Source organism: Aquila chrysaetos, chromosome 6, assembly GCF_900496995.4.
Source record: "Aquila chrysaetos chrysaetos chromosome 6, bAquChr1.4, whole genome shotgun sequence".
Lineage (NCBI taxonomy): Eukaryota > Metazoa > Chordata > Aves > Accipitriformes > Accipitridae > Aquila > Aquila chrysaetos.
Genome location: NC_044009.1, coordinates 12100757 through 12126986, shown reverse-complemented (window position 1 = coordinate 12126986; position 26230 = coordinate 12100757). Strand labels below are relative to the sequence as shown.

The 26230-nt window shown below is 42.6% G+C and overlaps 1 protein-coding gene across 19 annotated transcripts in view; it reads right to left on the bottom strand.

The window, feature by feature from the left end:
* Positions 1-26230, bottom strand: part of AGAP1 (ArfGAP with GTPase domain, ankyrin repeat and PH domain 1) — a 397188-nt gene that overhangs the window by 300443 nt on the left and 70515 nt on the right. For 5 of the 19 annotated variants that reach the window (XM_030016791.2, XM_030016793.2, XM_041124090.1 and 2 more), the window contains exon 1: positions 7520-9099. The exons of 7 other annotated variants lie outside the window; for them this stretch is intronic. In XM_030016791.2, coding sequence (XP_029872651.1) covers positions 7520-8711 — 1192 coding nt within the window. In that variant the 5' untranslated portion in view covers positions 8712-9099. Of the gene's footprint in view, positions 1-7519; positions 9102-26230 lie in introns of those variants that run through there. 7 more of the 19 variants (XM_030016784.2, XM_030016788.2, XM_030016786.2 and 4 more) reach the window with 3 other exon arrangements.

Sequence of the window (26230 nt, the reverse complement as noted above, 5' to 3'; positions counted from 1 at the left end):
CAATCCCCTGAAAGTTGTGAAGAGCAATGGACATTCAATTTTAACAGCTTTAATAATTAAAACTACAGAAAAGTTAAACCTTGTATCCTCCATGAGCACAAAATAAGATTTTTCCCTGCAGGACGCAGAGATCGAGACAGAAAAGCTGTTGCCTTGCCAACATAAATATTTCTGTATCACTGAAGAGAAAAGCTTCTGAACTGGGATGTTGCATAAGGAACAGTTAGGTCAACATCCCAGTTTCCCAGGCAGTCTACCCGATACAAACACAGTAACAGCCCTGGAAGAGCAGGAGATGTTTCAGGCGATATGTCATTCTGACGCTCATCCCAAAGAAGGCTTTGGATTTCAGGAGCTACGGGGAGACTATCGTCTCTGCAAGAATCCTCCATAATAGCAACACTAGCGGTGCTAAGGGCCACCGCTTTTTCAGGGTTCAATCTAAAAAAAGAAGTGACCCTTAATAGTGAGAATAAGCAGTAACTCATTCATTTCACATCGAGACAAAGATGAAACATCATACTCTTAAGACCCAAATAATGTATGCACCCACAGAAAGCAGCAGAGAAACTAAAGAGTGAGTGCATCTTGATACCTTACAAATACAATCACAAATACAACTGCACTAAGTGGTTTAGCACCCACTTTTTAAAACAGTTTTCGCTTACATTTAATACATAAGCACTGCCATTAAGTGACTGTTTGCATGGGAATAAAGTAAAAAAATTTGCACCAATGTTACAGAATTCTCTTCTCAAAAACCACACATGTATATATATACACACTAAGTCCAACACAAGTAAAACAGTATTTTTAGGAATCCAGATTCTGTATCAAACCAGCCAGACAAGGCAACTGACAAATACATGCAAACAAAGAGGTATTATAAATAACTTGGAAGTGCCAGGAGTTGGCAGCAGTCAGCACAGTATTTGAGCTCCCCTTCATATCTAAGTTGCAAAACATCAGCATCTAATGCTTCCAAGAAGGAAAGACCTGTTATGGAGTTTCATTCACAAAATGGAAGCATACCTCACAGGCATTCGAACTGCACTGCATTATGGGCGCTGTGAAGAACAAGAACACTTTGCTAACACTAGGATCTTTCCAAGAAACTTCCACATTATTTCTTAGTAAGTACCTCCAAGGCTGAAATTAACTTCACCAAGCTCAGGAGTCGAGACACATCATTGATTCATCTAAAAATAAAAGTTGATTGATGTAACTAGAACTGACACTGCTGAATTTTTATATTTAATTTAATAGTTCTAGCTATAAGCTAGTGGAAATAAAGTTACAAATAATGGGTCTCAGGTAATTTACAAATAATGTTTCCCATATCAATTAGATATAACTTTGTATACCACCCTAGTGGAATATTTACAGCCAGGTAATACAGATGTGCCTAACTCATAAATCACAATTATTGTAACTGACATTACGGCCAGATCCTATGGGGGTTCCTCATAAAGACCTTTCTGTAATGTCTCAATACACTCAGAGATTTACTCTGTGTTATAACTTCAGACAAGTGACCTTTACATCTTTGTCTGTGCAATCTCAAAAAGGAAGGAAGCCAAAACATATGAAAACAAGTACTATCCATTAAGTTAAATGTTAATTTAAGTGAACCCACGCAACAAATACTCCTTCAAATTAGACTGATCAAAATTTTAAAGACTCTTAACCGATGCAGAAACTAACACTCATGACAAACACATCGCCCTGAGTCCCTGCCCGTTCCGAACCCATTACAGCTGTTACTGAAGACCAACAGCTGCAGCATGGAAAGCCAAGTCACTCCACCTTGCTTGCCTTCTTATCCCCAAAGAAAAGTTCAATAAATAACAAGGTCCACCAATTAAGTTTTATTAATGTCTTCTGTGATTAGTAAAAAAAACTGTAGGAAGCTACATCGCGCTGTATGCTTATTATCTTGATGGTATTTGTCGCCTGTTTTGTTGTAAGAAAACATTTGGTACTATTTTGTCAATAAAGCAGAAGTATTTGTCAAACACTGTCATTATATACCAGCCTGAAACATCAAAATCATCAAATGCCCTATTTTAAACTTCCATCAAGATAATAGCTTTATGTTGGATGCTTTTCATGAGCAAAATAGATGATAGCTTCTCAAGTTCAATATACTGACATTTCTTTTTCCTCACACATGAAAAAACCCATTCTGTATTTTTTGGCAGAAACCGCCTTTCACTGTGTGTTTACTGCAGTTGCCTAGGGGAAATCCTAACACCAATTATCAAAAGCAACACTATTACATTAATAGTCTGCATTAATGACTTTTTTTTTAACCCCATGCAGCTCAAAGTGAAAATGAATACGCAGGCATTTGAAAGACATCTGCACTCGCTCTCCGCTTTCCAAATATCTAAGGTTATAACCATGCCAAAGAAAACCACAGTTACATGCTAGTTCAGCCATCATCTTACACAAATCATTTGGTAACTGGATAGTTGCACTTCGACAATCAGTATTAAACTACCAGTGGTCATCAGCCCAGTAGTATCAAAATTAGCTCTGCTCTGCAGAAAAGAGCCAAACTGTTCACTCAAAATATACCCAAGTGATTCTTCAGTGGTGATCTAAGAATTCAAGATCTAAATTCAATGCTACTAACAAGCCTACGCTACATAGCACACAACATACTGCTTTGAAATTTTATTTTGTCAAATGGAGTAATTGAAAGTTCTGGCTGCTTAACTACTAAAGAGAGCAAGGCTTCAGCATCTGGTACAAGTGATTCCATTTTCTAGGGCAAAATGACCATTAGAGCCAGTAAAGAATTGCTAATGGCTGAAGTAGCAAAGTTTGAAGTTCTCCTCTACGTGCAGCAACTATGAGCAACTGAAACCCTTCCTTTGGTCTCAGAAAAGAGCTCACATGCTGCCCCACATACAGACTCCACTTCTGAAAAACCAAATGCTCTGTCATTAATTCTAGACTTACTAGGATTAGGAAACAGTTCTAGAGTAACCTTATCCTTCTTGTCACACTGAGCACCCTCAAATTCAGGGCAAGTAATCAGGAGGAAAGGAACAAGAATATCATGTTTTAGATGTTTCTCTTCCTTGTGCAAATCGTGTTTTGGTCATCTACATGAGCTTCATTACATCAACACAGCATCGTTACCTGCAGTGGTAAACCAAGCAACAGGCAGATCTCTGGCAAAACAAGAAGTATTGCTAATTTAATTTACAAAGCTTGGTTTGTATGGGAATGGAGACGAATGTCTGCACAATGCTTTTACAGAAGTATTCAGCGATCTGTCCCAAGAAAGTTACCCGTTACTGCCATTAGGCATTTAACTGTCGAGTTAATATAGAGCAACTTTAAAATTCTACATTTCTTTTCAATTTTAACAGAAAAACAAAGATCATGACTGCTAGCATCTGGCATACACTTCAATATTGTGTAAACATTAATCTATCTCATTCTCTAATTCAGCCAGTGACCTTAATACCAGTTCAGTTCTTAATCATCTGGCTGCATCAGTGCAGCTGGCATTGGTTTTGCTTGACACAAGACCCACCCAATAAATAATAATAAAACCCCCTCTTAGACAATGCTTGACAATGCTTAACCCCAATTGCAATCTATTTATCAGCTAGGTTTTGGGGTTTTTTTCATAACAATGTTTAGACAACACTCACTCACAATAACTGAAACAGCTAGAAGAGTCCTAGAAGACTTTTAGCCCATTAAAGAAACAGACTCTCCAGTGTTGAAAAAGAATATGCTTATACTAGCACAGCACCAAAAACCTGCAGCTACATAATGGGGAACTACGCAGGACCAGTTCCAATACATTTACATCATATCACCCAAATTTTATGTGCTCCAAAGCTTTGCCCCCTGACCCATAGGAGTGCACAGAAAGTTTACTGGGCTGCTGCTAGAAATGCCAGCAGCATAGAAGAGTAGCGATCATACCAGGGTAGCAAGCAAGAGATGACACAGAACTAACAAGAATTATCTCAAGTGAAGATTTACAAGAAAAGACTGGAGGCCTCCAACAGAGATCACTCGTCAGCTTTGCTCTACTTCCCATTGCCATAAACTGCAGAGAATTTGAGATAAGAGCTTAAAACTAATTCCTCTAAAACCTCAGGGAGAAAAAACCTCAAAAGAGCAGTTTATCATATTATAATGATACTCCTTTTCATAGTCTACAATTTTGATTCACAAATCTTCTTAATTTATCCTGAAGAGGGGTTATTCAAACAAAGTTATCTCAAAACAAAAGCAACAAGCTAGAACCACTGAAAAAGAAACTGCTATTTCAAAACCCCACTGCCCCAGAGCCACCCTCCTCCTCCAGAGCAGCGAGAGTTCCTCTCATTATGAAAGAATCACAAAGACTTCAAGGGGAAAAAAGTTTAGATGAGGAACAACATTGCCCTTGACAAGTTCTCTTAAATAGTTTTAAGGCAAAAATAGCTCCCCTTGCTTCTCTGACTTGAAGTTTATGGAAGTTTCTCTTTTTAATTTGGGGGTAGCAGTGGTGGATATGTAAGAACTTTTCTCGCTTCAAATAAATGAATTTACAGGTTGAATACCATGACATAAGTCTATTAAAATCAGGGACAAGTGAACCACAAAACTAATCATTTGATATTTAGATGGAAAAACACTCCAATATTAGAACAGCAGCATCACTACAGGATTAGCCTACTGTATAACCATTATTTTAAAATGGACAAAACCACTTACATATTCTTAACACAAAGCTAGCCATGAAGAAGGCGGCTTGCTAACACCACGTCCATAGCCTAGAAGATGTTAGATTAACATGTTGCAATCCTCACAAAAGTGGAGACCATGAACAACATCCGAAAGACAGGCACCAGTCCAGTTAGCAGATAGGCCACTTCATCTTCCCCACCCGTACCTTCAGCTTTTCTTCTTTTAAAAGTTAACTTGTTGGAAAGAAATTTGGTCAGCACTTAAGTGACCTGGAACCGTAGTTCATCTTCGCTGGGAACGTGGTGTTTGAATCCTCTGCCTCCCCATTGCAAAGGTTTTGGGAATTGTTACTTGCATAGAACTTGAAGCCAACAATGCCATGGCAAATGGGGTTTGCAAATAGAGAAGGAAAATGCTTGATGCCCAAAGACGGTTTACTGACAATATGAAGGATAATTCCCTCCAAAAATCAACCTTTACCCACTTCACAGCATAAGTCAAACTCAGTAACATCAAAAATATGTAGATTTAAAAATTCTTTACTCTTTTGCTTTAAAAATTCTGTAACTTCAGCTTGTTCAAAAGTATGTTACCTGACTAAGGTAGTTAGGAACAGATTTTCAAGAAGTATCATACAAGCAGGTATTGCAACATCTGGGTGATTATTTCAAGGTGAAAATGCCAAGAAGGTACACTGTTCAAAACTTCTACTTTATAGACCTTAAGCAGGCCTTGCATAGAAAGTACAAAGTCAAGAAACACGTGCACAGAACCAAACACGCAGAATACCAACGGCACAAGGGAAACAAGTTTCAAGTAATAAACCTTCTTTTTGCAACCTGCTACACAGGAAAAAATCCCATATTAAAATCAGGATTCCACCTGTGTCTCCATGAGTACTCCAAAATCTAGGCACAGGACTGTCAAGAGCACACCAACTTCACATTGACTAAAAGAAGCAAAAGACAAGTCTTGGCTGAATAGCAGCTCGGTCCAAACTTAAAATAATAAAATATATTCGGCATGCTAATCATAAACTTTTATTCCAAAAAAATAATAGGAGAAATTAAAGACAAATTAGTTTAAACTTAGCTTTCTAAAGGACATGAATAAGCAACAGCTGAAACTGTGCACAGACTTTTTTCTCACAGCAAAAGCCTAAACTGTACTTCTCTGAAAAAAAAGGAGAAAAGTGGCAGAGCACACCGGACCTGCTAACCCATAACACAAGCCTGCAACACCACTACCAACCTGTAGCCACAACACTGGTCCCAAGACGCATTTTTTTCTGGAAAACAAGCCTCAAAGCTTACTTTCACCAGATAAATTTGATACTAGCACGAACAGGAAAAACCTCTCTGGAACATCCTAATGCTGCGTATCAATGGTTACTCATTAACTGAAATCTTCAACTTATCCTGGGCTGAAAGGACTGTGCTCCGAGTATATAACTTTACGCTGTTAAAGCAGAGTAACAGTTTAAGCATATTGGCACAGGACAGGCATAAATAGTTCTATGAAGTAACTCTCTGTTGTGGTTACCTCAAACTTTAACCAAGGTCAGACCACAATTTCCGTCAAGATTATTATAAGCCCACATGAATGCCTCTACATCAATAAAATATTACAATCCTCAGTTACTAGGTCTAAATATTTGGCTTTGCTCCTTGTGCCTCAAACTCCAGGCACACTCCACTCGCAGCAGGACTTCTGGGTCTGTAATGGGCTGCCAGCACCACGAAGCATCTCTGGCTATTGCTTCCCTGCAATAAACCACCCCAGCCCAACTCTGCAACATCCTCTGCTGTACCTGTGCCTTACAGAATACTTAATCTTTTTAACTGAGAACTGTAGTTCTAGAAAAGCAGCAACTTAGAGATTATTTGCCACTTTGAGAAGCACTTAGTGCTCAAAGCTACTGTAATTACTAGTTAAATGTTTTATCATAGATACCTATTAAAGATTTGAAAAGCACAGTTAGGAAGAAAGCATCCTGTCTTACAATGAAGCTCCATAACCAGCATTTCTGGTTTAACATGTCCCAGGCAAGGATACCGTGATCCTTTCAGATCCTTGCAGAAAGCAGCTAGTCAGCTCTTGACTTTGATCCCCCAGTAAGGTTAATTTTCAAGTTTTTCTCATATCCTGGGGATTCACAAACCCCAGAATTCCCAAATCTGATTTCCATCTAGCATTAGCGACACTTTGGATAGTTAAAAGACTCGCACATAGCTACATAAAATAATTCAAACAGCACGCCTTCTGAGTTTGTGCTGTGTTTTTAAAAAAATATCAAACTCAGTTTAAGTTCTTTTGTGACAGAAAAGGTTTAGGATTTACAATATATTACATCCAAAGGGAGCAGGAGTATTTCTGACCACCATAACCCATCTTTAGGACTACAAAAGTCTTTCCAAAAGGGGAAAGTCCCAGTGCTGCGCAGCACTGGGCCACCCAGTGACCTATATACAGCAGCACTGGAGTTCAGCTTCCACTCCATAATTAAACGAGCTGCACTTGCCTCACTCAGCTGTCCTAGAATGCAGCGTCAATCAACCCAGAGAGTGCATTTTGGTTCAGGAGGCACACGGCCTCCCCTGTCCCCATCAGAACTGCTAAGCAACACACCTGAGAAGAAAGCACTACCACACACTTAAAAACATGCCATATCCACTACTGCACACAACCATCACGTATCCCGGTGCAGCACCTCCCTCCCCTCATGCCTAAAGGCCCTCGTACCCCACCATCCCTAAGCACCAATGCAGGGCTTTGCAGCAAACACCACCCCCCCGGATGAGACAAGGAAGGGCACCTTTGTGGGGGGACCCATTGATGCTCTCGGAGCTAGACTGCATGTCCACGGTGGCTCTCCTGAGGCTGCTAAAATAAGCCCTGGACCTGGAGAAGCTGCTGCGGGGCGACCGCCCGTGGGGGCTGCCGAAGAGGGCGGAGGTGCCGTCCTTGCGGGCGAAGATGCCGCTGAAGAAGCGGAGCAGCCGGTGCTCGTGGTTGGCGGCGGCGGGGCCCTCCCGGCCCAGCCGCTCGGAGAGCCGCTGCAGGTCGCTGTTATCCAGAGTCCGGTTCTTGCTCTTGCTCCGTTCCCAGCGCTCCAGCTGGGAGAGCGGGTCCGCCTGGCTCAGCACCTCGCCCACGTCCAGCGTGTTGCGCTTCTCGGGGGGAACGGCGGGGACCAGGGCGGCGGCGGCGGCGGGCGGCGAGCCCGGCGGCCCGGCCCCCTGGCTCGGCGGCGGCCCGGGGAGGCAGCCGGAGCTGCTGTGCCGCCGCACCCGGCTCAGCGCCCGCATCCGCGGCAGCTCCCCGCCGCCGCCGCTCCAGTGCCTGAAGCTGAAGCTCCGCCGCAGCAGGCCCGGCTGCCGCCAGGGGCTCTGCCCCCGCTCCCCCGCCGCCGGCGCGGCCTCGCCCGAGCGGCCTGAGGGCGGGCCGCGGGCCCCCGGCCCCCCGTCCTCCTCCTCCTCCTCGGGGGAGGCTGCGCCTTCGGCCCCGCCACAGGTGGCCGCCGGCTCCCCGCCGCTCCCCTCCGGGGAAGGGCTGCCCCGCGGCCCGCCGAGGGCGAGCTCGGCGGGGAAGGGCTGCCCCGCTCTCCGCGGCACCTTCAGGCGGCCCAGCTCCAGCTGCCCGGTGCTGAGGGTCCTGAAGTTGCGGAAGCCGCAGGGGCTGGGGACTCTGTCCCGCTCCTCGCCTTCCTCCTCGCCCTCCTCCTCCTCCACCAGCAGCAGCCCGGCCCTGGTGAGGCTGGAGGAGCCCGGCGCCCGGCTCCCCCCGCGCCGCCCGTGGCGGGGAAGCTCCGGCCCGGGATGGCCGCTCTCCGGCCCCAGCAGCTCCTTCTTCACCATGGTCACGGAGATGCGGTAGACGGTTTTCCTCTGGGGGGTCCCCCGCTGCATCCTCTCCGGCGAGGAGGAGGCGGCGGCCGGCGGCTCGCTGCTGTCCAGAAGATACATGTCTCTCCCCGCTGCTCTCCTCCTCCCTTCAGGCAGCAGCATCCAGCCCGGGCATCGCAGGGTGCCCGCCGCCGGAGACGGAGGTGCCGGAGAGACGTGGGCTGCCGGAACCGCGATTCGCAACGCAGAACCACAAACCGCTGCGACCCAGTAACAAAAAAATAAATAATTAAAAAAAAAAAAAAAAAAGCCTCCCGTCTCACACGCCGGGGCTCGGGGAGTCGCACACGCCGGCTGCGGCGGGGTTAGGCGGCCCCCGCTTCAGCGGCGGCAGCTCCGCTCCGGCATCGCTCCCCGCCGGCGGACGGCGTCCATGGAAGCGCCATCCAGCCCTCCCGGTCCCTGCCGAAGAGACACCCAGGGACGAGTTAAATCCATGCAGCAACCGCATGCATCCTCCTGCGGATCCCAAAATGCATTGCTGGGGAGAAGCACGGTCCGGTATTCAAGGGATTAGAGCAGCAGCAGCCTTCAATTTCATTGTTTACAGCAAGGCTGCACGTTTGCGGATCTTGCGTCCTTTCCCCCCCCCCCCCCCCTCCGCAGTGTAAATCCGATTAATGTCCGTCCTCAGGATGGAGGAGAGGCGGGCAGCGTCAGCCCGCTGCCCTGGCTGGGCTGGAACGGAGGACGAGGAGGGGGGGGCCCTTTGGAAACGAAAACGCCGCCGTTCCCAACCGCAGCGGGTGCAGGAGCGCCCGGCCCCGAGGCGCACGCCCCTGGGCGGGCAGCGCAGCGCGGCGCGGCGCAGCGCCGGGGAGGGCGGGCGGGCGGGCAGCGCTCGGCCGCGGCAGCCGGGGCTCTCCCAAGCGCCGGACTGGAATCCCGGCCCGCCGAGGAGCGGGAGGAAAGGGTTGAGGCACGGTGCACAGGCGGGGGGAGGCGTTGAAAGTCACCAGATTCAGCTGGGGGTTGGAGGGGAAGAGCGGACTCCCACGCACTGCTTGTGTTCCCTCTTCCAAATCTACCCTCTGAAGGGGAGTGAGGTAGCTACAGCCTCGCGCTTCCCGGTATTTATCCAGGCCTATGCAAGGGCAAGGCATGCACTGCCCATAAACTCGGCCCCACCTGAGCTCAGGCTGCTGCGCATCCCAAGGTCTTGGATGCAGGGGGGGATCGAGGGCAACACCCTCTTCTTAACAACAAAGAGTCAAAATTACCCAAAACTGATTTATTTTTCATCTGTGACAACTGTGATTGTCCTTAATAAATGTCTGTTAATGCTTTGCACAATTAAAAAGCCACATTACTATATGGTTAGTCATGCAAAAAAACTGACCTACCACAACCATTGGTTCCAACAGAACCTGGCTCTCCTACAAGAGCTGGAAGACAACGCGATATGCGCTCCTTTCACACCCAGCTTGCCAATTCTCAAGCAGTCCAGATCAGGGATACTGAAGAAATCAACAACCAACAGATGCCTGCATTAAAAGAAGCCATTAGTAAGCCATGATGACAGACACCAGAAATTAAACAATATTGGGAGTCAGGTTTTAGGTCCCATGCATAATATGATTTTAAAAGCCAAGCTTCAAAATCTACCTTTAACTGCCTTGTACATCCCTTCCAAGTCTACTGTCAAACACCTTTTACCAATGCCAGTAAGGTCCAAAACCAGTAAACATGTAAAAATGAAGGAAAGTGAAAACATAACTCAAACAGAAGAGAACCCCAAAGCTGGCAAGGCAATTCACTCCCAGGACGGCTTCAAAAATCAGACAGAAGAGAGCAGAGAAGACAAAAGCTTCTCCTTTGGTGCTCCCCAGACAAGTACCACAGTTCCAGACCACGAGACACAGGTGGCATGAGCTGGGCAGGACATGTCTTTGGGAACATTTCCAGGTGGCAGGTTGTATACTCACACCAGATGCACCCAAGAAGAAAGGATGCTCTGGGTTACAGCTACTATACTACATGAGTTTAGTGATGACACTGGGATCCTCCAACACATACTGCAGATTGATTACCAGCTGGAACACAGTGCATTGCTGATTTAACTCACTTCTCCAAATATGTCAGATGCGGCTGTCTTTAACAGTGAATAATTAACATTTATTATTCATCTTTGCTCTGTTCATCACAGGCTAGATTTGTACACGTATCTTCAGCAGACACCTGATCAAGACCAGCCATAGAGAAAAAGTCTTCAGAACAACCAACATGAGCTCACACTTGACCAGCCTGAAAACAGTTTCCTGTTCCTTCTAAGTGCTTGTTCACTACAATAGAATGACAGCAGATTTTTCCATAGGCCATTGCCAGTATTTATTGGGGGGGGGGGGGGAAGAACCTGTTACAAAATATAGGTCTATTGAGAAGTATAGGAATAATAATAATAAATAAAAAGATACACGCTTTACTAAATGCCAAAAACTTCAAACTACTAGGCTGAAGCCGCTACAACACAGTGTAGTGCTCTGACACACCTACGACTTGCCGATCGCATCCTCCAGCGAAATCCGGGCCGCACTTTCCAGCGCGCCGCTCCAGGAAAGCAGGCTTCTTACCCGGAGTGGAATCAACCATTTTTCATCCTCCCGGGATGACAGACCCCTTCAGAGGAACCACTTTTAAGCGCAGACTAATAGCCGGCACATTCCTTCAACCCTCTCCGGAGCATCCCTCCCCGGCGGCGGGCGGGGCCACCGCACCGCACCGCACCGACCCCGCACCTCTCCCCGCCGGGCCGGGCAGCTTGCCCCTGACCGGGGCCGGTCCCCGGAGGCTGTGCTGCGGTCCCTGTGCTACCGTCACTCCGGTGGTGCAGGTATTTAACATCGATCACCGGGTTCGAGATGCTGCAACAACTCTTCTACAGGTAGTAACCGATACTCGGTGGTTGCTCTGCTTGCTCGAGCCAACTACTCGCCACAACTTACCACCCTGCGACTTCTTGTAACGCAACCGACTTTGCCAGCAGTCCAAAGACCATCATCTGCAGGTCCTGTCATCTCTCTTCATTCACCACTGGACAGAGAAACTACACCAGCTTTACGAAATCTGTCATTAGTGGGCCGTACAATATTGGGTTATCTCAGAGCAGGGACATAATTCACAGAATAAAGGAGTTCATGTTTAATATTCTGCAAGAGCTCCAAAATTACCATGGAGGCCTGTGCAATACCTTAACTCAAGGGATTCTGCCCGTAGCCCACGCGCAGCATGGCTTCACTGCGCCCACCCCAATCGGGCTGAGATCCAAGCAGCTTGAGCAGCAACAGCGCATTCCCTCCTGCCCTACTGCTCCTCCTGTAGTGCAATTAGCACAGATCCGGTCCCAGAACAGGAGAAGTCCCTCAGGCCCTGGGACGAGAGCAGCCAGAAGCCACAGCAGCCAACCCAAACAAGTCATTTGGCTTAAAGCCTACGCCGTGTGTCCTGAAGGGCCCTCGGCAGCAGCTCCCAGTTACCTCGTATTCTGCAGGCAGCTGGAAGCACAGAGCATGATGCGCACACACAATAAATACAGGACTTCTTTGAAAGGCCTCAGGTCCACTGACAGTCTGATGACACAAGAGTCTATACCCTTCATTTATCCCACCTAACTCAAAAACTGCAAATTGCTATACTACCTTCTACCAAGTACATGAAATACCTCCAAAGTATTTTGCTTGACAAAGTCTTGCTGCCCCTCCAAAATATTCACACTGAAAAGCAGTACCATGTAAATCCTCCATTCAATGTAGCCATTAAAGGGTCATATTTGCCACTTTCCATCCTACTGCAGAGGTCAAGCCTATCTACACTACTTTGAAGACCTTCATCAGCAACAAAACCAAATGCCAGTGCATCTCTAGAGGCAACATAAAGCCCTTTGAACATGTGGAATACAGTATTTTGATTTTTCACACAGGATGCTCATCCCACAACATTGCCAGCAAAGTAGCAAAACCCAGCCTGATGACTTAAAATGCATAAACATGTTCCACACAAGAGAAGCACTCTACTATCATTCACAGTCTCACAATTTTCAGCAACAAACCCCAATCATTTATTTTAATCCATACGGTGAAGCACAGGTAACATGGATGTCTCAAATACATCTTTAAAATGCTTCAAGCAATCTTCACGTGGACTTCTGCCTTGCACAGTCTGCTTTACTATAAAACTGCAGTGCTGCAGTACCCACTGCATCTGTAGTGAGACACTGTGCACCGCTAAAAGGAAGCACAAATTAAATACTCCAGATTAAAAGGAAAAAAAAAAAAAAAAAAAAAAGATGAAAAGTAAGATGATCAGAAAAAGTGCAGAGGGAGCCCCATGAATACAGCATTCATTGCTTCCCAATCTGAATGATCTTCTTGAGTTTCTCATCATTGCTGACCGGGTCACCAGCAGACAGCACTGACCACTGAACATGAACAACTGCAGAGATGACCATTCTGGGAGGAGAAGCATTATTATTCTCCAACAACTGTAAAGCAAGGTCACTGTAAGCAACTAAAGTTACTAGTACTGACTTTATAAAGCAAGGAATTCTTAAACCATTAAAAGTGATGTAAAATAGGCTTTCCATTTTCTCTTTTCCCCAAGAACTCTTTGCAAAAAGACTTTTGAATAATTCTTTATAATTCCTTGTTCTTAATTCCTTATAAGGATTTAACAGCCCACCAGCAGACTCAATGCAATCACCATTCAAACATAAAAGCCCAGACAAGGGCTGAAACATATGCCTCATGTATATCGGTAGCATCTGAGCATTAAAATTTCAATCCTGAGACAGCCTTAACAGGTTAGCCTGTTTTGCTGAAACCTTTAGGGGTGCACAGTTCTTGTGATGCTGCTTGTTTATATGCCTATGTTTTGCTTTTTAATGGACATCATCTAGTCATTCAAATCTTCACTGCCCTCATTGTCATTTTTTTAAGAAAATCAGATCTACATTTTACTTTTTCGCACACTGCAGGTTAAACTCTAGACACACAGTATCATTCCAGGTAGTTGTTCCTTTAACAAATTGATTGTGGAAGACAAAATTAGGTCACCTGAACAATTCTTACAGTAACTGAGACGCGATTTCACTTTTCTCTTCTAGAGATACAGTGCTCCATCCGCTGTTTGTCATTACAGATCAGCGTTCAACGAGGAAACAAGAGAAGGCATCTGGACGAGAACAACATTGTGCTGGAGGGTACCAGCAATACAGAGACCAAACTCAAGGTCTCTCTCAAGCCACGGGGTTTGCATTAAGCCACTGATCTGTGTTCTTCTGTCACTATGCACTTGTCCATTAAAACAGGCCTGAATTAACTGCAGGCAATTCTTTACTAAGACTAAGTACAGAGTACATCTCACAACAATACAGAGAAGAGGAGCTACCAGCAAGAAGTCAGCATTTGCTATCAATAACGATCTTATTGTCAGCACAATGAAATCACATTCCTGTCCTAAAAACACTCGATGCTGAGCAGGAAAGGGAATAAGGGTGATGGGATGTGTACTAAAAACGCAATTCAATCATTTGTCTTTCTCTCACCAGGACAGAAAGAAAATGTTTGCATGTCTGTATTTAAGAGAAAATGAGGTTGGCAGCAAGCCCCTTCAAAGCCCGTAACACTTAAAATATGCCTCCCATCCATTGCAGAGATCTCCGACGGGAGTCACAGGATACCAGGCATCTGCTTCACCTGGTTAACCGCTTCACCTGGTTAACCGCTTCACCTGGTTAACCGCTTCGACAAAGCCAATACAGAACGAACATGCAGCGTTACAGCAGCTCTTAAATACATCTAAGAAGCACGCATCCTGGAAAGCTACAGCTTCTCAGGCAAAGGTCTTGGCATCTAAACAGAAATCCTACCAACTGCATCAGCGGCTCCTCAGGAAAACTCAGGGAGCTTTCAAACTTCAAAAGGTTGGCATCGCTACTCCAGGAAGGTGATGTGTCTTATTGCCAGGGCTATTATGCCATATGGGATAATACAGTTTACAATACTTTTCCTTTTAATTTCTAAGTGTGGATTTTAGTACTTCCTTCACATAGATTATATCTATTATGTACTTCATAGCCTAAAAGGCTCATGCTTCATGAGAATATATTATTTTATAATATAAATACAATAATGAAATAGCTTTGACTCATACCCATTCATTAAAGATGAGTGAAGGGGAAATGGGAAAAAACAAAGAGTTAAATCAGTTATGATTTTTTTTTACCATGATACATGCTAAAGATAGTTTGAAAAAAATTCTCTTATCAGACAGCTTCAAGCAAATTCCAAATTGCATGCAATTTCTGAGCCCAAGTGTGGCAGATTTCATCACTGCAATTTACTTAAAAGAACAGAACAAAACCCATTTTTTTAAAGGGGAAAAGCACAAAGTCTTCAGTTTTTCTGCATGACTATGATTATCGTTCTGATTTCTGCCCTCAAGCTGCTGGAGCCATTACAATTAATATATTTTGCCTATCCATCTGCTTCTCTTCAGCTTAAAAACAAAACAAAACACCTGACTGCAGATGGATTTCTACTGAATAAAATGGGATAGTCCTAAGTTATCTTCTCACTAAATGAACAGGCATCCAGAGAATTAAGTCCGCAAGATTCATCTACCCATTTTAAGTAAAGGGGTTTTTTAGATCACATCACCTGACAGAAGTTGCAGCCTTCTGCTGCTATAGAGCTTAACTGACGCAGCATAGCAGGCAAAAATAAAATAGACCATAGAAACTACGTTTTTTCCTTCATTAATACTTTAACCTAAGACACTAAAGCATGCAGTACCCCTGTCCTGATAGCTACACACCAAATCTTCGCAGTGGTAAATCTGCCCAGTGAAGGCGGCACAATTAACTTGGTTTATAATTCTGTCATTCCCCCAAGGCCTTTGGTATGGAATGGCCAGTATTAAAGCTGTCCCCATTTCGTGCTCTGCCGTATCACAGCATTCCAGTGCGTGGGTAGTAAAAGCTCACATAGACTTGTCAGCAGACTCCAGTAAAAGGCTGTAGGTGAACCAGACTACTGTAAAAACAAACCAAATCACTATGGTACTTCATATGCAAACATTAAAAGTTAAAACTGAGGCAGCAGGCAGTAATGCTATAGACCATCATCCTGAGGCCCTCATCAGAGCTGCTAGAAGTTCTCCCTGCCCCTGCAGTGTTAATATTGAGTTATCTGCAGTTTCATCTGCTCCTCTGGGGAAGGAACAAGAGTTACCACTCTTTGCAGCCCTGCAGTCAATTTGCCAGATGATCCCAAAACTCAGCTTCCACTTTAATCCAAGCTGCCAACACGTATCATCTACCCATCAGGATAACTTCAGAACACATGAATTCTGTAACTTTAATTTGCTTTTAAGTAGGCTGCCAATATAACCTATATGATACCTGCTTGCTGTTCTTTTCATCTCCTACGACAGAACTCCTCAGACACTGAAAAGTGGCAGCAAGGCACCCCGGCCATCTGATAGATGTTCAGAAAAGGATCAGCTGGTACACCCCGAAAGGACTGCTCCTGTCACCTGGCTGCCCTTCAGCTACTGGTAGGCAAAGCTTCCAAGAATAAACTAGAAGAATACTCATCTTTCTACACACCCAGTGTTCCCTTAGGGGGGCTGTTAACAATAATCAAAGTTCATATACAATGTCACTTCAGGATCTCAGTTTAAATACACAGCTAATAAATATAAAAGCCATGTTCATCTGAATAAGAAACAGTACAAGTTTCAAAAAATCCTTACCTCATTTTGGATATTATTCTTTTTTTCCTAAAAGGTAAGTGCTTTTTAACTCAGACTATCATACATTTCCTTTAATCCCGCTCTCGTGCACAGTAAAATATTCTGACAGGCAGCATCAATACACAGTTCCAGTCCCTCAAACTCAGGATTGCAACTTTTGCTTATTACATATGGTGTTTCAGTATCTCACGAAGCAGGAAAATTTCCAGATGCCTGCTAGCTATCCAGTGTTACTCATTTTTAAGCAGGCTGCTTTTCACCTCACATCATTTACATACTTGAAGAGACTGCACTGCCGTGAGGAAAAAAACATATCAGAACTCAAGAAACTACTTTTGGCTAAACTTTTATATCACAAATATTGGAAGCATGTGAATTTTGTCATTAATGACAATCTAGTTGAGTACTTAAAGTCACATTACTATCTGCATGAAGCCTAGGCAGACTTCTTCAGTGCCATGAATTCAGAAGGCTTAAGTTTCTATGAAAATGTACTACTCTAAAAGCATGAACTTTAAACCATGTCTGTAAGAAAGAGGCATATGCTGTGACACTTGTTACCGACACAGCTGTCTATTAACTGAGCAGCGTAAGAGCTAGTGGCTACACTTTTGACTAGTGACAATAACGTTAACATTTTAATCAGGTATGCAACATTTCTCTACAAAATTAAGCATCATAACATGTAGCATATATTTGACTCCTGATTTTTTAACTGTAGGTGAGAAAATGAAGAAAGCAAGAAAGCAAAGAACAGGAATATAATGAGGAGTATAGTCTGGTCTCATCTATAGGTAGATAATAGATAAACTCTCAGCTATGGTGTTTGTACTACAGGTATCGTTCTGGATACAGCTATTCCATATTCTCAAACTGAATGTATCTGAGGGAAGAGAGGCTTGTGGTGCACTTATAACTTTACACTCCCTTTTACAGCTTCAGAGAGAGAGTGCTGTTTTTCACTCAAACATAAGCCTACTCCAGAACTATGTATGTATATATATGTATCTCTTCACAGTTATATATACCGTATATATTGTGTATGTTGTATGTATGTATCAAGTGCATCTGCATGCTAAGCCTATGACTTCATATGGAATTATACAAGCATGCCTTCTGATTCAGTACAAAAGCAGATGGATGGAAACTGCTTAGAGCTCTAACCCTCCAGTTACTGTATTCAATAAGCCACCTATGTATTACCGAAGACTTGCATTAAAAGTCTGCTTAATGCCATTCTGTAACTAAACAAATCATGACATCTGTAAAAGTTTTAACATTTGCTGAACCTTTTTAAAGCTTCTGTCCTCCAAAATGTAGTACAGTAGTAAACATAAGGTAATGTGAAATCAGCTTGAGTAGTAGTGTTTTCAGGCCATCCTCGAGCTAAGAAGCCAAAAAGGTCTAGCAAATACAAAGATCATGGTCTTGGGTAGGTACTTTTTGGAAAACTACATACTGACCCAAGGGGCACTGAAGTACATAAAATAGGGTGGTAAAGGAACTATGCAAATCAACAAGCCTAAACAGGTTCAATTCATATGCAGCTTGCTAAAGTCTTTATTTACCCAGCAACTACATCTGCACACCTACCTTTAGCTCTACAGCTCTGCCACTTTAGCAGCTCTAGCCTGGTTCTGCCCTTTATAAATTATATTGAACAAGCCTTTCTCTTGTCCACCACAGCCCCCTTTTCTTTGGCTTCAGCAAGTTACACAATGTAGTATGAATATTTGTGTCAAGTACAGGATTACTTACACTTCTGTCTGTAGCACATGTAACTCAGTGTGCTCCATGCACAGCCACCAAAGAGAATGGAACTATTGCCGTGCATTTGGAAGAAGGGAAGAGAAGGGAAGGCTAGAATTAAACCAGAAAATAATTCTTAAGAAATCCACCCAGCACTGGATAATACCTGCTTGTATGTACAAGCTAGCTAATAATAGGCCTGAGAGTCTGTGAGAGTTCACTTGTCAAAAATAATGCAGGACACAGGAAGTTTAAAGCTGAAGAAAAAAAACAAAAAAAAACCAAACAAAAAAAACCACCTCTGGCTAGCTTTGGCTCATACAGGTCCATCCGCCTGGCATCCTAGGAGAGCACAGGCACACCATGACCACGCTCTTCCTGGCTCCACTCTATCAAGGGGCTGCTGCCAGACAGGGAGCTGACAGTGCTTACTACTGCATCAACAGCAGCAGTCATCAGCAGCAAGCTTTTTGCCACCTTCTCAGCATATACAGCACTCAGGCCTCTATCTCAGTGTGCATCGGGTGTGAGAACACACTCCACTGCTCTCCTGTATCAGCCTTCTCAACAGTGCAGCAACGTTAGAGGTGAGAAACAAATCAAGTTACAAGCATCTGCATGAGCTGCAATAATCTCCTCCGACATGACAGACCACATAACATGTGCCACCGAGACACAGATTTTTCCCTAAATCTTTAAGAGGCTGTGGGACCGATTCTGCACGCTTTTTTAGGCATTTAAATATCACAATACAGTGGAAAATTTTCAAGTCGTTATTAACCAAAGGTGCAACAATGTGAGATAGCAGTCAAGGAAGCTGAAAGGGCTCGACTGTTTCCTTCCAGATCTGCAGGACTGTTAAGCAGGTGATGGGTGGCAGAAGGCAGATCTGAAACACAAGGTTACATCAGCTGGAAAATGCTATTAAATACCAGCGCTCCAGCACTTTCAACAGATTTCTGTATGTTCAGTCTGTCTACAAGTAATACACAAAGGTACTACTTGAACAGAAGATTAAAACCTGAAGAACAGTTACTTTCCATTGATGAAAGACATTTCTTACAGTAACTTTTAAAATATATCTATTTGTCTCAATGCAGTAAGACAGTACACAAATTCTCCCTTACAGATACACCATTTCACATACTATTTTTTACATCGTGTTGCTGGGAAGAAGCATAATGACACATGACCTGGCTGTTATCTGGAGACCTACCAAATAGTTTTGAGTGTAGAAGACTTCATCTTTCACCACTTCAGAAGATCTGCCTGAAACAGAAGCACTTATTAACTCAGAGACCATCAGGAAATGCAGCTCTATCTGTGCATTTTGATTAGACTAGTTCTGAAAGGATAAGCTAATTCCTGAAGCCAGCCCTTTCACCATACACAAGACTATAAAAACGTGCCATTTCCTCCCTGTCCTCCACTTCTGCTCTTGCCCTCCCCCATTATTTAAATGGTTTCCATGCCATTTCATTAACAGGATAAAAAAATTAACATAGTTTTCTGACACACAAAAAAAAAGGGGGGGAGGGGGGTTGGAAAATTCACTTCCTTGCTTTTGCTGTTTTAGCTCCAAAGCTAAGCAAGCCCAGCTGCTCAGGAAATACCATTGTAATGAAGACATTATTGAACATGGAAGAATCAATCGAGATTTCTGTCAAAAATTTCACATGCTGCCAACAGGCCAGCAATCAAATGGCTCTTATGAAATACTTCTCAGCCATGCTTAACAACTTCATCTTTCAAAATTCAGGCACGTGATAAAAATTAGTTTTAAAAAAAAGTCACACATAAAAGAATTGGAGTAATTTCAATAGGAAGCCAGGAGCTACTCTTCATTACTAACACCTGACAGAAGACTACTATTTTCTAGGTATTGCATTTACTCCAGACCAAATGAGGACAAAAAAGTTGTAGCTAAAAATTACTTCCTTTCAAATAGCAAAGCCTATTCATTTTGTGACTGGTTTTATCTTGGATTCTTTTTACTGACGCATTTGTTGACAAGACACAAAAGGCATTAACTATTTTAAAGGGCAACTTCAGCCTATTTTGTTATAAATACTTTAATACTATGGAGGTTTCTCTTATTCAGCTGACAGTGATGAACAATTTCATGATGCCAAAGTTCCTACAAGCTGCTAGGGGCTCTCCAACTACAGCTATGATGAAGAAATTTCCCAGAACACCTATGCTTTTTATCTAGAAATTTTTTAATTCAATGTGACAAATGCTTCCATCATTCTTAAGAGGAGAAAGCTAAGGGTAGATATAGCATCTACAGCTATCTAATGGCAAGGTAGAAGACAGAACAGGACTTTCTTGGAGGTGCACACCAAAAGTACAAGGCACAGAAAGCAGCGCAGCTGGCAGCAACTGAAATACCAATTAGACACTAGGAGGAAAAAAAAAAAAAATAAAACAAACACCAAAATAACACCACACTTCACCATCATGGTAACCGTAGATCAGAACAGATTGCTGAGACAAGTTGTGAAGCTTCTATGCTCCAAGGTGGCCCTGCTTTTCATGGGGGCTAGACCCAGGAACTCCAGAGGACCCTTCCAACTGCTCCCATTCTGTGACTAAAATACTAGGTTTCACATGTCCCAATGCAACAGATTGGCTTGCTTATGGTTTCGCTTGTGATTTTCATAATGCCGTGCCACCCCGAGGTAAACATCCCTAGCAAGTCTGTTCTTCCTTGCATGAGCAGATGGAACGTAACTGCCTATTCAGCTCCTTTCCCAAGCAAATCATTGGGATTCTTACTAATTTCCCAAAAGAGCCTTTTGGTGGCCTTCAAAATCCTACAGTTCAGATCCTGCAACACAAAGGAGGATACTGTGAAACTGAAGTTGTTCTTGCAAATTATATATTCCTCCATTACTAAGCTGAAATAACAACATTTTGTTGGGGTTGGTTTTTTTTTCTCTCAACTGCGTTGACCATATTGCATTATCATCTTATGGAATTTAGTTCTAGGGCATTTCATTTGACAGTATCTGAAGTTTTTAATTCATTTAGTATCTGCTATCTTGTGTGTTGAGTTACTCAATTGTTCCTAGCAAAGGTGCCACCTCTTTCAAAAACTATATACATCCACATGAGAAAGAAAAACTAGTGCATCATGAAAAATTAACAACCAACCCATAGGGTACAATATACTGAACAGAAAAGTACCCTCAAGCACCTACCCTTTTCTCTCCTCACTGCAGCATCAAAAAGTTCTGCATGAGAACAAAAGAATACCAAAGAGCCTTTTCTGCCCTCTATTCCTCCATTGAACCCCAAAACCTTTTGCTTATATGGTGTTTTCCAAAAGCTATCACACTAACTTCACATTGATACCGTCATAGCCAGCCCTTAAACTGCACTACACATTGACATCTCCTCCAGTTGCTCATGAGATGTTAAAACTCACCTGAATTCACAGAAACACCTAAGTTAGCAGTCAGTGATTTTTTTCTTTCATGGAATATGCGTGTTTAAAAGCACATATCTGTCTTCTAATCACAGAAGCTTGATGAACCAACAGGTGCTTTAAGAACAGCTTATAAAAGGACAATTTCTACACATATTCTAAGATACTTGAATCCCTTAAAATACAATAAAAGCAAAGTCTCTACATGGACCATATTAAGGTCTCATAAGAAGGAGAGTATCTGACAAACCTGGACAAGGAAGTCAAATAATCCTGTCAACACAGGTATTGCTTAATTATTCCACAGCTTGAGAAGCTGAAAAAACACTTTTTCTATTATTAGTGCTTTGATGTTTAGGAATAAAATATGAATTTTAAGTGAGATCCAGAATACTACAATAATGGGAGAAACACTGCTGAAACACTGGCACACATACATCAATCCACAGAAAATCTTACATACTGAATTGCTGTCATGTCAGAAAGCCACCCTGGGCTATGACAAGCACACATGCCAATAAGAGATAACAAATGCCAATTAAGCAAAATAATCTTCAGCAGTTGTTATGACCAGGTAGGGTATGACAACTCAGAAGTTATTTTTTCTTCAAGAAGGGTAACACAGAAGCATTATTGAGAGAAATTCCTTTCTACACTTTCACTCAAATGGAGAGACCATGTCTAATACAGTGCAATGGAGAGCTTCTTCACCTTCCCCCACAATTGCTTGTTTTATCAATGGTCCCACAAGAAAAGCCTAACAGATGCACAGACAGCTCTGCATTATCACCTTTGGATATTTCAGCACAAACTTCATCAACTAAGCGTTTTCAGACTTTTATTCAGGACAACAGATCTCAGGGGTTTTTGTTGCCAAATAATTTATCTAATATACTTGACTATATCAAGGATAGCTCAAGCTATACTTTTGCTACATTCTGCTCTAACAGTTTTGTTACGATAAGTACACGGAGAAACAAAGCCATTCCACCACATAATTCTTTTGATGCAAACGTGAATTTTCAAATTAATCCAGCAAGGTCAGGCATTCAGAAGAGTTCAAGTCGTGCAGCACATTCCTCATCAGGTCAAGGAGAACACACCCCAGCTCCTGGTTTTCAATTTCTGCACGAACACAGCATGCCACAGGCTTGAAAGTCAGTTTGCTCACCTTGAGTTACACCTCCATTCCAACACCAGTCACCCCAGCTTATTCCAACATCACATTAAGTCTTGGTAATAAAACTGCCAATTTTAGCTGCTTTTGCTATTTTTTCTGAACTGACTTCTCCATAGAAGAAATAATTACTTTTAACACCATTTTTTCAAGTTCGAAATACTTCACTCATCACTATTTTTCTGAAAAGTAAATGCGATTTATAGAATTCCTCAATTTTGCCACATAAACTGGAATACACCTGGAATGGTTCTCACACTGCTGCCTGTAACTCTTGACACAGACAAGAGAGAGGTAAAGCTGATGACACAAACCCTTCAGTGAAAAAACAGTGCCACATCCACGCTCTGTCTTGTTGTCTTTGAACTATGATCTTCAGGCTTACTACCTTCATCACAACTGTCGTCTGTAATAGCCACGCAGCATTTGCCCTAAATGAATCTTCTAAAGGTACAAGGACACTAGCTTAAACAAGGAAACAACTTGTACTAAAACAGCTTCTAGCTATCAATGACATGATCAAAAAGCAGGTGAAGCTCATTTTAACCAAGAATTTATTTTGCAGACTGCTAGAGCATTTCAATCTTCAGTGTATTATCTTTGTCCTTACTCTGAAAACTTTGTAGAAGTTTCATGTAGGGATCTAGCCAACACAGTTAAGATCAGTTGGGCACAACTCGAAATGAAGGGCCAACATTACACAGGTACTTGCCCTTCCTATACCTGTCACTGATCAGATATGATGACCCTTTTTCCTTTATCCCTGAATATGCAGCCAGGAAAGGTACAACTTAATCTGAAAAAAAGAGGAAAAATTCCAGCAAATCCTCCAGAAACATAGGTATGTTCATTCTGATTTAGTAAGCACGTACCTATTGAATGATGCCTCAACCCCCAATGAATGACATTCTGTCTTACCTGATGGTTGCCATAGCATTTTTGCCAAGCTTGTTCCTACTTTCTAGAGGACAGAGTTGCACAGAACCAACCTTCAACCATTAATGGAAAATCACATTTATGACTGACATCTAACAAATGCCTGGCTTTTCACTTGCCAAGTTGTATCTTACTTCCTACAAGGAGTTAAGAGTTTAACAGATTTACCACAGGTCCAGAAGATGCTAGTTCAGTCTCAGTGCTCTTTCAGACCTTATTAGCAATCCTCACAGGTAACCTGGGAAAATTCAGAACATTGACATCTGCCACACAATTTAGAGCAGCAAGTAAATAACAGATGCTGCAACGCAGACAATGCAAAGAAGCCACACTGTGTACTACACCATCTACACACCTAGAAATCCAATAAGGCACATCTCAATACCTCATATTCTGAGCTCTTACAGACAGCTTAATCAACTGAAGAGATCCCAGGATTCAAAAGCAAGACTCGTTAAACAAATAAGGTTCACACGCAGCTGAAAGAAGGAAATACAGCAAGAACCAGAGTTCAGTGCTTGACAGCCAGTTCAAGGAGAACCCTTTCATTATCGCTAGCATTAAAACAAGCTTACTGCATATGCACTAGCCAGAGTTCCATGTTTTGTTTTGTATTCTTTTTTAGCCACTTCAAAGTCAAGCTATTCCTAGTGTTAGCAACTTGCACATCTAACTTTGGCAACAGGAGGAAGTGCATCTTTTTTCTCCAATTCCAAAACATGCAAGTTTCATCCCATGTCAACCTAAGCTAACATTCATTAGTGATGCTAGTAAGCATTCTGACCTCTAGTAAAAAGCTAGCCATCTAGCCAACTATGGTTTATTAGTACCTCAAAACACTGCCCCAATGTGTATTTGGGGACTGGGTCATACAAATTGTTGCATGAGGATGATGCTACCTGTGCATCATCCTTCCATTTAACTGGCATTTATATCCCAAACAGGGGCTTGAGTAAATTTCTTGAAAAGCAAAGAATTCTGGAAAACTTAAGTACTCTGCTGCTCCTGTTTTGAACTATTCTTTTAACTTGAAGTCACAGCATTTTCTAACAGTCCAGATTACTTAGCAAAACTTAACTTTTGTCTTAAGAGTCTCTCAAGTTATAACCTTGGTGTGGAACAAGCTTTCTGAACCAGAGTCCCGAAGATCCTGAGAAATACAAGAAAATAAAGTGAACACAGGTTTTGAAGCTGAAGATTAAAAGGCTGCTTTTAAATTAAGATTAGTCACAACAGATGAAAGCTGAAAAGATAATGCGTTTGCCTTCTTGTGTACAGAGAATGTGATATGTCAAAACTTCATTCAAAAACCCAAGTCCTGTCCACCTCGAAAAACAATGAATGGCTGTATTTTTTCTTTCCTTCTTATCGGGAAAGGGTTTTCAAGTACGCTCCTTCAACTTTTAGTATAGCTTTTATGTCAAAGTTAATAGTTTGCTCTTGGCATTTGTGAACCCAAATACCAACAGCTAATGACTGTAAGGAAGTTCTTAATTGGATGATTTACACCCTCTTGATTCTAATGACAATTTTGCAGAAATGTTACACACTTGCTTGCACTAGGATTCCCAGTTTTTATTATACTGCAAAAATTCCCAAAGTTATACCTTACAATAACATAACTAGATAGTCAGAAGTTTAGCAGATACACATTAAACGTTATTTTACCTGGGAATGCCACAAGACACAGTCCTAGTAAACACTGGGTATCTACTTCTGAACCAAGTATGCAGCATGCTACTCTCTGTGCCTTACAGTCACTCACACACTAATCTCGGAATGCACAGCCCATCACCATTAATAATTAATAGTTTATGCAGTTTTATTAATATGCTTACATATTAATAAAAATTATAGAAAGCACTTTTAATAGTAGATACTGTAAAATGTTTTGTAAGTAATTCCATTACAAACAACTTGATACGCAACTCAGCCAAGACTGCCCGTGCACTTCTTACCCAACGCATACAAACTAAGGTAAGAGTCACATAAATCACCACAGGAGGTGAATAAAACAAACTGGTACTGCTTTGCACTGGAGTCGACCGAGCGCACACAGCCACTTAATGTAACTGAGCTGCGAGCAGTAAGTTCTTTTAATGCTTATTCAATACTTTATGATCACCTTGTCACAGGGAATTGTATGAGAATTAGACAAATATTATTAAGTCCCAGATGTGGGTTGTACACATAGCCAGAATGGGCAAGTACTGATAAAACTTCCCTGTTTCCCTGCCTAAGTTTAAGCATCTGAAAAAAAGAAGTCTTCAGAAAAGGATTTCTGAGAAGAAGAAAAAAAAAAAAGGAAAAGAAAAAATCACCACTGTTCACTAGTTCATTGAAAAATAGATGAATCGAGTAAGCTGGTTTGAAGATATGTCAGCTTCTTGTATTTGGGCACTTTTAAGATATGTGGTATTTCAATTCACTTGTAAAGTTATGAATTGTATAATCAGAACACTCTTGAATAACTTTTAGTTAAGACCCAAAGGCCATAGCCAAGGTTATCAGGTAGAGGTATATTTAAAAGCATGTTTTACCTGTGAAAAACCCTTCTTTATTCAAACTATGAAGTGACCT